Here is a 14,812-nt window from a genome sequence, read left to right on the forward strand (position 1 = left end):
ACTCATCTCACATGCTAGTAAAGTAATGCTCAAAATTCTCCAAGCCAGGCTTCAGCAATATGTGAACTGTGAACTTCCTGATGTTCAAGCTGTTTTTAGAAAAGGCAGAGGAATCAGAGATCAAATTGCCAACATCTGCTGGATCATGGAAAAAGCAAGAGAGTTCCAGAAAAACATCTATTTCTGCTTTATTGACTGTGCCAAAGCCTTTCACTGTGTGGATCACAATAAACTGGAAAATTCTGAAAGAGATGGGAATACCAGACCACCTGACCTGCCTCTTGAGAAATCTGTATGCAGGTCAGGAAGCAACAGTTAGAACTGGACATGGAACAACAGACTGGTTCCAAATCGGGAAATGAGTACATCAAGGCTGTGTATTGTCACCCTGCTTATTTGACTTCTATGCAGAGTACATCATGAGAAATGCTGGGCTGGAAGAAACACAAGCTGGAATCAAGATTGCTGGGAGAAATATCAATAACCTCAGATATGCAGATGACACCACCCTTATGGCAGAAAGTGAAGAGGAACTCAAAAGCCTCTTGATGAAAGTGGAAGTGGAGAGTGAAAAAGTTGGCTTAAACTCAACATTCAGAAAACGAAGATCATGGCATCTGGTCCCATCACTTCATGGGAAATAGATGGGGGAACAGTGGAAACAGTGTCAGACTTTATTTTTCTGGGCTCCAAAATCACTGCAGATGGTGACTGCAGCCATGAAATTAAAAGACACTTACTCCTTGGAAGAAAAGTTATGATCAACCTAGATAGCATATTCAAAAGCGGAGACATTACTTTGCCGACTGAGGTCCATCTAGTAAAGGCTATGGTTTTTCCAGTGGTCATGTATGGATGTGAGAGTTGGACTGTGAAGAAGGCTGAGCACCGAAGAATTGATGCTTTTGAATTGTGGTGTTGGAGAAGACTCTTGAGAGTCCCTTGGACTGCAAGGAGATCCAACCAGTCCATTCTGAAGGAGATCAGCCCTGGGATTTCTTTGGAAGGAATGATGCTAAAGCTGAAGCTCTAGTACTTTGGCCACCTCATGCGAAGAGTTGACTCATTGGAAAAGACTCTGATGCCGGGAGGAATTGAGGGCAGGAGGAGAAGGGGACGACAGAGGATGAGATGGCTGGATGGCATCACTGACTCGATGGACGTGAGTCTGAATGAACTCCGGGAGTTGGTGATGGACAGGGAGGCCTCGTGTGCTGCGATTCATGGGGTTGCAAAGAGTCAGACACGACTGAGCAACTGAACTGAACTGAACTGAACTGAAGGGCATCGGCTGAGCCTGCAGAGGATGCAATGTAGATGTCTAGATTTGATGTTGGACTTGTCCACATCAGACCACAGGCAACGGCTGTGAGCAGCCTGAGGTCGTGCTCCAGATCGAGGACAATTGTCAGCCTCTGTTCTAGTCCCATGTTCTTCAAACCATCTGTGATATGAGCTGTTATCCATCTGTCTCCCACTATATGGACTGGATATTTTGTACATTTGAGTTTGTCCTATGTGTATGTTAGGGTACCCAGAAGGTACTTGGGAAGCAGATCAAGTGTCTAGCAGTTCTCCTCCTAGCTGGCGTAAGGAGAAGAGTCCCGAGAGCCAGTTTTGCTGTGCTGGGGGGTTTCTCTACTCCGTCTTCAGTCTTTACACGTCAGCAGTCCTAGAGCCTTGGGAGCTGGAGACATCAGAGTCTACAAGGTCTCACCCTACTTAATGACCGAGCTAGTTAGTGCTGGGTCTCGGGGCCGTGAATCCTGGTGCAGGATGCATTTTAAACAGATTCACACAGTTTTCATGAACACCCTTCTCCAAAATTTGACTTAGAAAACCCTAGAGAAGGTACTTTTTTTCATGCATTCTGAGACACACATTGTTTTCATATTTTACTGCTTCCAAAGTTGGAATGTCTTATGACTGTTGACTCTCATGGTTTTTAACTGGCAACGCTTCCCTTTAGAGGTGACATTTGGTGTTTGGTGCTATTGGCTGTCTGTAGTATTTGCTCTATCTCTTGTCATTTATCTACCACCTGTCCACCCATCTGTCTGAGTTTGAAAATTTATTTGAAGCATTCCTTTTAGTTTATACCTTGAAAATAAATACATGTAGTCAAATTAAATTCCAGGATATTTGTCTCGTATGAGCTTATGAATATTAGGTAGACACAGCCATCCCACGTGTGACTTTGAGGTCCTTTGGAACTGGCACAATGCCAGGACTCTGCAGTGCTGTGCTTGAAACACACTAATAAGCTGTGTTTCCGGGAACTGGCAATTCTCTTTTTTAGCCTAAAAATTTAGCATCAGCTATTCTAAAGTGAAATTTCAGCTGTAGCCTTGGTGAATCATGTAGTTGTCATTTCCTATTATGGCTGGATGAAGCATCTATTACGTAGTAAGAAAGTAGATGTGAGGTTTTCAGAGTCTATAATTTTCTTTTAATGAAGGTAGCATAAGTGAGAATAAACTCCAAATGCATATTCCATTTTAAAATCATCATGCTGGGAACAGCTTTCATTGTGAACCGTCTGAGCTCGAATTCAGACATCTCCCCACCCCTGACATTTTGGTGTCATTTCATACCTTGAAACCACTTCTGTAGTCTTTTGCAAGTTTAATTTCTGAAAGCCATGAACGTGGACTTGCCCACTGGCAGGAAGATGAGTCTGGTGGTCGGGTGGTGCTGGGGGCCCTCAGCCCTGGGCCCAGTGACGCTCGCAGAAGGGTCAGGTGCGTGGTTTCTTGATGACCTGCAGCTCCGTAGTTGCCAGCTGCCCCTCTGTAGACTGGGGAGTTTAGATTCCCATCTTGGGGCCTGAGTGAATCATGAGACCAACTCAGGAATGAGATAGATGAGAAAGGACCAGTCATGCAGTGTAGATGCTGAGCGTGGCTGGCGTTCATAGTAGTCACTCAGTGAATGTGCGCATGGCGGTTGGCGTATGATGGCCAAATCCTTTCTGTAAGTCTTACATCCCCTTTGAGATCGACGTTATCCCCTTTCAAAGATGGAACTGAGGCACAGAGATACCAGGTCACCTAGCCTGGGCCACACCTAGCCTGAGAGTCTGAACGTGTGAGCCTGACATGTGGCAGTCACTTCCCAGAAGGACAGATGTGTGTCAGAAAGACCAAGGGAGTGCTCGCTTCAGCAGCACATATGCTAAGACGGGAACAATACAGAGGAGATGAGCATGGCTCCCGTGCAAGGATGACACGCAAATTCATGACGCGTTCCATGGTTTTTATATATGGCATCTGGAAAAAATGGTACAGCAGAATTTATTTACAGGGCAACAGTGGAGAAACAGGCGTAGGAAATAGACTTATGGACATGGGGAGAGGGGAGGAGAGGGTGAGATGTGTGGAAAGAGTAACATGGAAACTTACCATATGTAAAATAGACAGCCAGCGGGAATTTGCTGTATGGCTCAGGAAACTCAAACAGGGTTTCTGTACCAACCTAGAGGGGTGGGATGATGGGGAGGGAGTTTCAAAAGAGAGGGGATATATGTATACCTATGGCTGATTCATGTTGAGGTTTGATAGAAAACAGCAAAATTCTGTAAAGCAATTATCCTTCAATAAAAAAAAATTAATTAAAAAAAAAAGAAAGACCAAGGGAGGCTCTGTGGGTGAGATGGGTTTAAAACTTGAACCTCAAGAATTTGTTTCAGACAGAGAATGAGCATCGAACAGGTCAGCGATGGCAGGGTTTGCAGGGGACGTGGTGAGGTATGGTTGAAGCCTTTCTGAGAGGCATCTGAGGATCTGGCGAGAAGGGTGCCTGGGTGTGGTTCTGCGGACAAGCCTTCAACATTCTGGTTCTCTGATGGGGAAGGATTCTTGAGCCTTGACCCATTCTGGAGGAGATTGAGTTCCATCTGTTATCATCCGTTTTTGACGTCTGGAGCTATGTTCTGTACGCTCACACTCGAACACTGAGTGACCAGATTCTACCTGATATCATTTAGAGCCAACAGCACACTTGTTGAGGATTTGGAGCCAAGGTGAATCCCACTGTCGGGCAGTTTGGTGGATCCCAGGTATATGGTTAGTAGGAATCAGTCATTCCTAACCCTTCCACAGGGCTTCCCAGGTGGCACTGTGGTAAAGAACCCACCTGCCAGTGCAGGAGATGTAAGAGACACGGGTTCAGTCCCTGAGTCAGAAAGATCCCGTGGAGAAGGAAATGGCAACCCACTCAGTGTTCTTGCCTGGAGAATCCGAAGGACAGAGGAGCTTGTGGGCTATAGTCCATAGCACCACTAAGAGCTGGACATGTCTGAAGTGACTTAGCATGAACACGAACTTTCAAAAGTGTCTCCGAAGAAATCTGGGTTGAGCTATCTTTGACAATATATGCTTACCTCAAAAAAAAGACACTGATAGTGAGTTCCAAGAGGTTTGTTTTGGTCATATTTTCTAGTGTGAATGATGATTTTATTAAACCCAGGTCCGGCTCTAAGTACCATAGATGCTGTAATAGTTTGATTTCTTTGATTCTACTCAGGTAGCAGAAAGACTCAACACTTTTGTGGTGTACTGTTAACTTCAGCCCTAGTAAAGAGTGAAATCCCAGAGGTCCTCTCCTCAGTCATTTTACGGTCGTCTTGTTAGATTGTGAGATTAAAGAAATAGACCTCAATTTACAAGAGTAGATTGACATTTCATACCTGGCTCTTCTCCAAGAGTTGATCTCATTTTATCCAAAAACATTAGAAGTCAAGCACAGCAAACTTGGATTGACATAATTTAATTTGCCACATTAGCTAAGTCACATTTAACTGTGTTAAATTTCCATGGTCTGTCTAGAGCAAGTATTCTGTGTGATAATTCTTTAAGCAAAATCTTGCTTCGTTTTCCAAATTAAAAAAAAAAAACCTGTTTCTTTTCAGAAGCCTTGAGTTCTGTGTATTTAAATTCATGAACGTGTCAGTGGTTTTATTTATTACCCTCTCCCTGCAACGGATAGAAAAATACTTTGAGCTTTTCCATAATATCTTTATGCAGCTTCAGTTGTCAAGTGGCATTTGACTTAAATTGCAAAATGTAAAATCAAGCGGCAGGCTACGGCTTAAAGATTACAGCTTGCTTCTGCAGCTGTTGTTCATATCAAAAACTACCAGCAAATCCTTTCGCATGAGTTATACTAAATTTGTAACAGTGTCTATTGTGTAGAGTTGCTGGAAGTTTCTGGGGCAAGGGAAGAAAAATGATTAAAGTTTCAATATCCCTGTTTGTCAATGAAAATAAAATGTAGACTCCCTTCTATACTTCACCTAAGAATTTATAGGAAGGAAGAATACATTTGTAAAATTTGAGGGAAAGAAAATTCAATTATTTCTATCCTGCTCTGTAGCACTTTAATGGCATCCTGGGAAACTCATTTCTACTCATCACTATTGTTAAAATACAGACTTGAACAAGTTTGGAAATGCACAGAAACTTGTGCTGTGTTTCCTCCTTTTTTTTTTTTTTCCTCTACCCCTCTTAGAGGTTTAACACGTGTTTGCTTATGTGGTCCTGTGATTTTTGACTTAGTTGTTTTCACTTTAAAAATATTAATAATATGTGGCGGTTGTAACCAGCAAAATAGTCTCATTCCCTTGAGATAACTGTTATTAACTGCCTGAACTAGGTATTCTTGATGGTATTCTTAAAAAAATTACAGTTGGATAAAAAGCCGTAGTTTTGTGCTAGAAAATTTGTGTTCTGAGGTGGCTGCTAAATATTCTTGTCAAATGACCATCATTAGTGGAGAATATACTTCATACATTCCAAAATGAACAAAAATATTTATCACCCCCCCAAAAAAAACACCCCAAGGTTTTTCTCATCTTAATTTTAGTCTGTCTTGAGTTCTATTTTGTGCCTGTTAGTAGTGCTTCCTGGGGATGAAAAGAGAGCCTGCTGGGTAGAATCGAGCACATACTCACAGTAGGTCTGTGGCTTGTCCATCAGTTAAATGCCTGTTGTCTTATCTAGTAAATACAGCATCTGTGGGAAGGGTTATTTTGGCTCTTCTATGGAGGACTGCCCTGGCTCCTGTTGCCCAGGGAACAGCATGGGTTAAGACCCTTCATGTGATGGTCACCTGCATCCTTGCATGAAGGGTGATGTCCTTCATGCTGATGACTTGCTCCCTGTTTCTCTGGTCAGTGGTCCATTATTGCTGTAAGGGCCACTTTTCTAGGTGGGAGGACTGTCTTCTTGCCTTGTCTCCATGAGATCAATTGAGTAGGGGTTGGTGGGGAACGCATGTTGTTGCCAGCTCTCTCAAGCAGGGTGATTTGAAAGAAAGCCCAGGGCCCCTATAAACACCCTGGGACTTGGGGTTTGCTAGGCCCACCTCTTCCTCTTCCCCAGAGCCTGGGGATTTGAAGGGGAGGAGTCAGAAGAGGCTCTCAAATTCTCCGTAGGAAAGAGCTTCATAGAAATACGTTCACCTTCTGGGAGGAAAAGTGGGAGAGTACCTAGCTTAAATTAACCTACAGAGGAGAGGTACCATTGTTTAAAATGCAATGGGAATTGTTAAGAATTAGCACTGGGATACTCTTATTCCAAACCCATTTTAAAGCTCATGTAATTTTTGAAATGGGATTGCTTTGAGCTTTCGCAGGAAAAGTAACTCTGTGTATCATAGGATTCCTTGGAAACCTGCTGTGAGAATTGAAGTAAAAGTGCAAGTGTTAGTTGCTCAATCATGTTTGACTCTTTGCAACCCCATGGACTGTAGCCCGCCAGGCTCCTCTGTCCATGGGATTTTCCAGGCACGAATACTGGGGAGGGTTGCCATCCCTTTCTCCAGGGGGTCTTCCCAACCCAGGGATCGAACCCGGGTCTCCTGCATTAGCAGGCAGATTCATTGCCGTCTGAGCCACCAGGGAAGTCCCAAGCACGTGAGGGACTAAATGTCACAGTAGGCGCGTTCATGGTGATTGAGGAGCAATTTTGGGTTCCATTTGTCTCCTAAAGTGTTTGCTGTTGTTGTAGAGAACCCAGGGCTCATCCTATTGTTCTACAAGGATAACAAGGATAACAAGGGTAAGGGAAAATCCACGGAAAACTGACAAGTGTTTATTGATATCTCGGTTATTAGTTATGGAGACCTTCGTGAGCACTGCTGTTAAAGCTGTCTGCAAGGGTCAAGCTCTACTTGATTCCTCTGTGTGAGCCCATAGGCTTAACATGGTCATCCGTCAGGTGCAGGACGGGGACTGAGTTCAGGTGACTCTGAACATGGTGCGTCCTGGCAAGGACGGAAATTCACGTATCTTGTTCTTTTCCTCACTCTAGGTTATTCTTGCCGGTTGGTGTCACAGAACATGGCCCTTATCCTACTGAAGGAGGATTCGTTGGACGTAAGTAGCTTTTTGAAAGTTATATTTGATATAATTGTGTTAAACCTTTTGTTTATTTCTACTATGGCCGATAAGCAGTGTTTATGTATTTTCCTGAAAAGTGACTATGAAACTACTTGGTGTGTTTTCTGTTTTTGTTTATGAATGGATGGCTTAAAGTCATATCTTTAAACATCAAAATAGTAAGTTTAGGACATTGCTTTTTGAGCTTCACGATGACGCTTTGTTTTACTCACCTAGAGCTGTGCATTTGTAATGGAGTAGTCTTAGTCTGGTTTGACTTCCTGTTAGGATCTCCATAAAGGAGTGATAGTCAGCTCAAGTGTTGCTTGCTATGAAGACTTGCAGGATTTCCTTTCTAGTTTCAAGTGTCAGGAGTTGTCTCTGTGTATATGACAGTTGGTTACACGGGCTCAGGGAGAATGGAAGAGACCCCTATTTGCCCTTTCACGGTCTAAAGCCACTGGTGAGATCCTGGCTGGGAGCTGATTTGCGGGTCACCAGTGGTCTGCCTGGCAGTGTGACAAGGTACCAGGAGCTCAACAGTGAGGTTCCATTTGTAGGTCACTTAATAAGAGCTTGTTCTGGCAGGTACCCGTGGCTGTGCTTACTGTCAATGTGTATTTAAATACCAGCGCTCAGAGCGGGTGTTAGGGTTAGTTTCCCTTGTAATGGGGGGAGATGTACTACCTGCAAACTGGGGGTGTGACTCCTCCTGTCAAGGCCAGGGTGTGGTGTGCCCGTTGAGGATTCCAGGGGCGGGAGTCGGGGGGCGTCTGTACCGCTGAAGCCCCTCGTCAGTTGATGTGGGTGGTCTCTGCTTTCCCTCCCTGGGGTGTGGCGCTGGGTGAACCACGAGAGGTAAGCGGTGTTGCTGATCGCTTTTCTGTTTGGATGAGCATTTTCTTCTCAGTCTTTCAATATGAGAGCAGTCTTACACACATGACTTAAGAACATGTTGAAGAATAAGAATCCCTGGGCAGATAAAAACCCAAGCTTACTGTATAAGTAGGAACAGGAGTATTCTTCCTTAGAGATGAGCTGTCTGCTCTCATTGGGGAAATTCTTAAGTTATCACTGTCTCCTTCTCCCGGTGTAACCATCTACTTCTTCCACTTAAATTCGAATCATAGACCTCATGGAAGATGTTTTAGTTCATGCGAACTTACTCATTTGACCTGAACATTGTTTTATTGAGGTACTCTTTTCCCTTTATTACCCAGAACTTAAATTTTCAGTGTAAAATAAAGGGATATATATATATATGGGGCTTCCCTGGTGGCTCAGATGGTAAAGCGTCTGCCTACAATGCGGAAGACCAGGGTTCGATCCCTGGGTTGGGAAAATCCCCTGGAGGAGGAAATGGCAACCCAGTCCAGTATTCTTGCCTGGAAAATTCCATGGACTGAAGAGCCTGGTAGGCTACAGTTCATGGGGTTGCAAAAGAGTCGGACACGACTGAGCAACTTCACTTCACTTCACACACATATATATATATATATATAGAAAATTTCCTGTAAGGGGTTAATGAGAAGTGAAAATGTTTTTCTCTGCTGTCCATGGCAATAGTCGCTTGCCAAAAGTGGTTATTAATTACTTGAAGTGTAACCAGTTTGATTAAGGAACTATCAATGTCAAGTAATTTAAATGACTACATGTGGCTCGTGGCTGCTGTACTGGAAGACACAGCGTAGGTCATTTTCAGTCCATTTGTGCAGGGGTCAGCAATTTCTGGCCATTGGTCCAAATCTAAGCTTACCCCTTGTTTTTTTCTCTCTCAGTTTTTTTGAGACATAATTGACATACAGCACTGTACACGTTGGGCTTCCCTGGTGGCTCAGACAATAAAGAATCTGCCATGAGACCTGGGTTCAATCCTTAGGTCGGGAAGATTCCCCAGGGAAGGGGATGGCTACCGACTCCAGCATTCTTGCCTAGAGAATTCCATGGACAGAGGAGCCTGGCAGGCTCCAGTCCATGGGGTTGCAAAGAGTCAGGAGTGACCAATAACACCTATTTAAGGTGTTCAATAAAATGACTTACCTGCATTATGAAATGATGACCACAATACACTGAATGAATGTCATCTCCTAGATACAAATTAAATAGAAAAAATATTTCTTGTGATGAGGACTCTTAGGATTTACTCTTAACAACTTTCATATATAACTTACAGCAGTTAATAAATAAACTATATTTATCATGTTGTACATTCCATCCCTAGTGCTTATTTTCTTTACAGCTGGAAGTTTGTAGCTTCTGACCATCTTCCTATACTTCCCCCTCCCCAGTCCCTCACTTCTGGTACCCACAAATCTGATCTTTCTCTATGAGTTTGCTTTTGAAATATAATTGACCTATAGCACTGTTAGTTCCTGTTACACAACATAGGGATTTGACCACCTGTTTTTGTAAATAAAGTTTTATTGGAAGATAGTCATTTACATACTGTCAATGGTAAAGGTAAATAATTGCAAAACTAAACAAATCATCCATGAAGCCTCACCTGTTTGCTGTCTGCTCCCTCCCTGATGAGAAGGAAACTGACTCCATTCTAGTTCCACTGTGTGCTATTGCTGTATCTTCTAAAACATTGTTTTTTGAAATGTTAAGAAGCACTAAGAGAGAAGTAGAATCTTTGGCTAATTTGGGGGGAGATCCAGAGTTATAAATAATTAAGTACATTTCCCTGCCCCAAGTTTTGTGCTATCTTTAATATGCTTATCACACTGTGAGTCAGGCAGAGGATGATATAGAATATTTTGTTAACCAAACTTATTTAAACCACTGAGGTTTGTTTTTTTTTGATAAGTAACTCTGTGACAGCAATTCAGTTCAGTTCAGTTCAGTTCAGTCGCTCAGTCGTGTTCGACTGAATCGCAGTGCGCCAGGCCTCCCTGTCCATCACCATCTCCTGGAGTTCACTCAGACTCACGTCCATCGAGTCCGTGATGCCATCCAGCCATCTCATCCTCAGTCGTCCCCTTCTCCTCCTGCCCTCAATCCCTCCCAGCATCAGAATCTTTTCCAGTGAGTTAACTCTTCTCATGAGGTGGCCAAAGTACTGGAGTTTCAGCTTTAGCATCAATGATAGCAATACAGGTTTAGAAATGCTGATTTTAAAAATATAGAGATTTCCTCTTTACAGATATGATAAAGTAAAAGCAAATAAAAGAGGATACTCGGAGTAAGAAAACAGAAAAACACATATTTAACTTCAGAATTTATGTGAAATCAACAGATATTTGAGTGTTCTTAGTAGGCCATGCAGATTGCTAGAATTGCAGATGTAGCAATAAATGACAGTGTATTCTCTACTCTCAGGTTTCTATTTTAGCTGAGAAAATAGCCATTTAGTATTGACTTAATTAAGCTTTTTTTGTGCCAGTTGCCACAAAGGAGAAATGTAAGGTAAGATGCTAAGTACAAATAGTTAGGGGGGTTCATGAGCTTTCTTGGCGAAAGATGAGATGGTAAATATTTTAGGCTCTAGGTCACAGCTGCTCTTTTCTCCCCCTTTAATGAGAAAGCAGCTGTAGATAGTACACACACAGGTCACACATACACAGATGTGAGCGTGTCCCTTTCGCATACACACATCTGTCTCTTTGTACTCATGTTCTTAACACATTACTGACCAGGGGATTTTATAGACTCTAACACCAGTGGCCATAATACCTTTCCAGTCAATAATGTATTAAGTATTTTCCAAAAGTGACTATACGAGTCAAAAAGGAAGTCTTCATGATATTTCAGAGAATTGGTCATCATTTGGCTTGTTCTGTGAATCCAAGGCTCTGAACCAACAAATCAGTGATTTTAAAAAAAGTTCATTATAAAACTTCCCTGGGGGCTCAGCTGGTAAAGAATCTGCTGGTAATGCGGGAGACCTGTGTTCGATCCCTGGATTAAGAAGATCCTCTGGAGAAGGAAAAGGCTACCCACTCCAGTATTCTGGCCTGGATAATTCCATGGACTACAGTCCATGGGGTCGCAAAGAGTCAGACACGACTGAGGGACTTTCACACTCATAAAAATCTGTAGTCTTGGAAATTTAAAAACCACTCATAAATAATTCAAGAGTCAGAGAGGAAATCACATTGGAAATTAGAAAATACTTAGAATGATTGAAAAATACTTTGCATCAAAATCTGTGGGATTTGAATTTCCCAGAGAGAGAAATTTGTACCATCACTGCTTATCGTATAAAAGAGGAAATACTTAAAAGTAGTAAGCTATTCATACAGTTTAAGATGTTAGCAAAAGAGCAAGATAAGATCAACAAAACTGAAAGTGGATTCTTCAAAAAGACTAATGAGATTAACACACACAAAGCTGGTCAGGGAAAAAAAATGTTAGGAATGAGAAAAGAGAAATAACTTCAGGTAGAGAGAGCAGTGATTAAATATGAATGACTGTGTAAATAAATTTGAGGCTTAGATGAAATGGGTAATTACCTAGGAAAAACATAAAACTTCAGACTCCAGGAAATAGGAACCTGAATAACCCTGCAACCGTTAAAGGAATAGTCTCATGACTTCTGATTTTTTCCTCCAAAGAGAATACATTATACTCTAGTTTTGTCAAGAATTAAAAGAACAAACAGTTCCAATTTTATAAAAAGTCTTCCAAAAAAATACCCAAAAGAGTCAATACTTTTCAGTGTAGGTTGATGTTTAAAGTAACCTTTGGATCAAAAGCAATAGGGGCAGAATGATAAAGAAAAATTGCAGGTCAGTCTCAACTGTGAACGGAGAGGTAACATTCTGTGATAAAAGATCAACAAACCAAATCCAATAATATAAAAGAAATCAGACATATGATATAGTTGGGTTTAATTCCAAGGCTGTAAGCATGTGTTTTCTTGAGAAAAATCTGCTGTTAATATACTTTGCCTCATTAACAGATAGAAATAATACAGTCATCCAATTGGATGTAGAAAAAAATTTAGTATTTATCTTTAGCCAACAACAGCAACAAACTTTAAATCCTGGAGTAGGAGTGCACTTAACTTGATAAGGTGCATCTACTGAAATCCTATGTCAAATAACCATATCATTCATGGTCAATGATGGACTCCTCTCTAAAGTAGAGAGGCAGCATGTTCCCGCCAGGAGTCCCTGTTATTGCTAGATGTCCTGGGTTGCTAGATGACTTTTTAAAGAAACAGAATATTACAGATGATTGAAGCTTCACTAGTTCTCCTTTATCCATGGTCTAAAACCTTTGGGTTCCTTTGCCATCCGCGTGTGTATCTATAAGCTATGTCAAACCTGGTTTTGAAGCTTTAATTTTGAGATCGTATTTTATGTATCTCTGTGCAGTTTGCTTTTTTCACCCATGTTTTTGACATTGGCTCATGCTGATCAGTCTAGTTCTAGCTCATTGCTGAACAGCATTGAAAACTTGGTGGTAGACGTTTCGGATTGAGCTTCCATTTTTGTGTTGTGGTGAGTGCTGCTGAGACCGTTGCACGTGTGTGATCTCTGTGCCCCTGCACCGAGAAACAAGTCCAGCTGCTCACTGTGTACACCCTCTGTGTCGCTGGGTGACGCTTCTTTCTCTCTGGGGTGGTTCCACCACACACTCCTCCTCCAGGAGTGTCCTCCAGGAGTGTGTACAGGTTTCCATGGCTACAAACCCCATATCTGCGGATGCTCCATCCGTAATACAATAGGCACAAAAAAGATGTCAGTTTCCCATTATCTTTGCCGAAGGCTGACAGTCACCTCTTAGTGGGTCTTTTTCATACTGCTTCCTGACTGCTTGGGAAAAGTTTCCAGCATGCTCCTCCACTCTGATTTCTCTCAAGAACTTCTGGGGCCTGTGTGATGAATTATGTTCAGTGTGTGGAACATCATTCTCAAGGATTGTGGACTCCACCTCCTGCCCTCTGTACCTTTTTGGTGATCTTTTTTTTTTTTCTTTGTGGGTAAATGGTTTCTAAAGCAGTCCTTTTCCCCCAGATAAATGAATACGAATCCTTCTTTGTTTCCATTCTTCAGTGACCACTTAATAAAGCCAAAATTTTAAGAGCAGTATTTGGTATAGCTTTTCTCATCAGATTCTTCGAGTCCCTGAAGTTACCTGTTGGGGATCCAGAAAGAAAGTGATACTTCTAGTCTGTCCCCGCCTCTGGAACATTTATTTTCTGTTTCTGAATCACAAGTTGTAGGAATCACTCTTTGCTCCTTTAAAAAAAAACTTAGCAAATCTGATAGATTGAATTAGGTTGTAGGGGACAAATTGCTGTGGCCAACCAAGCACATATGGCTCCTATTGAAGGTAATCATAGTAACCCTTTGACACGTGTGGCAGCTGCTGCCAGTCTCCAGCCAGGATCTAGGCTTAGAGGGCGGTGCACATGTAATTTAAGCAGTAACCTCAAGATTAAATATGTCATTGACAATGATTTTGCAGAATAAAGCTGAAGCCTGCTGTATCTTGAAAAGGAAATTATTTCAGACATATAAATAGCTTACTGTACAGTTTAATTATAGTCTTAGTAGTAGACAAGGCTCAACTGATGAATCTCCACAAGGAGATTCATGTAGGACTGAAAATCTTGCTGCATTTGTATGGAAATAGCAAAAGCTATGATGCCAAGTGGAATGTAAAACCAGTTTCAATTAATTTTGCAGTTAATTTTTTGACTGTAATTGTATGGAGAGTTATTATTCCATGACCATGTACAGTTTCTTTATCATTGTCTAATAGATTAATTTGAAGGTCTTTTCCTTTTTATTTATGTGGCATTTGCAGTATTTAGATATTAGGTTTTAGTTTTATAAGTTGATTGTTTTTATATATTATTCTTTTTTGACTGCACCTTGTGGCTTGGGGGATCTTAGTTCCCTGACCAGGGATTGAACCTGGGCCTCAGCACTGAAAGCAAGTCCTAACCACTGGACCACCAGGAAATTCCCTTTATATCTTTATTTAAATTCTGGGATTTTATGTTCCATTGAATCTGAATTATAAACACTTTTCAATATTTCAGTTCTTTCCATTGAGAATTTACAGACTAGTTTTGTAAGTGGGTGTTTATTTGAAGGGTTTGGCCAAATAGAACTGAAAACTGGTTTACCTGACGAAAACTCTTAAGTTGGGTGCAGAGACAAGGACAAGATATTTGCTTGCCAACCTGATTCTTTGTTGGTGTTACCTCAACTTTGTGGTTTATTGTGGTTTTCTCTATGAATTTCTTGAATTTATTTTTGTTAGAATCATGCAATTTACTGAATTACTTATATTTTCCCATGTTTTTTCTTCATTACTTTATTTTAAAAAGTGAGTGTGATCTGGTGAGAAGAGTTTAAGAAACACCCCTCTCCCTTCACTCTTAGCTTCCGTGACCTTCCCCTCATAAACCTTATTATCTAGATTTAAAATACACAATGGATAAAGAAAGGAGTGGGTTTCTAACAGTTTTGCAAA

General features: G+C 41.6%; 1 protein-coding gene across 1 annotated transcript in view; it reads left to right on the forward strand.

Moving 5' to 3' along the window:
• The window catches only part of ATP8A2 (ATPase phospholipid transporting 8A2), a 465,925-nt gene that overhangs the window by 139,056 nt on the left and 312,057 nt on the right, over positions 1 to 14,812 (forward strand). Inside the window, exon 24 of the mRNA XM_018056568.1 lies at positions 7,311 to 7,375. Within this exon, the coding sequence (XP_017912057.1) occupies positions 7,311 to 7,375 (65 nt within the window). The remainder of the gene's footprint in view (positions 1 to 7,310; positions 7,376 to 14,812) is intronic.

Source organism: Capra hircus, chromosome 12 (genome assembly GCF_001704415.2).
Source record: "Capra hircus breed San Clemente chromosome 12, ASM170441v1, whole genome shotgun sequence".
Taxonomy (NCBI): Eukaryota; Metazoa; Chordata; class Mammalia; order Artiodactyla; family Bovidae; genus Capra; species Capra hircus.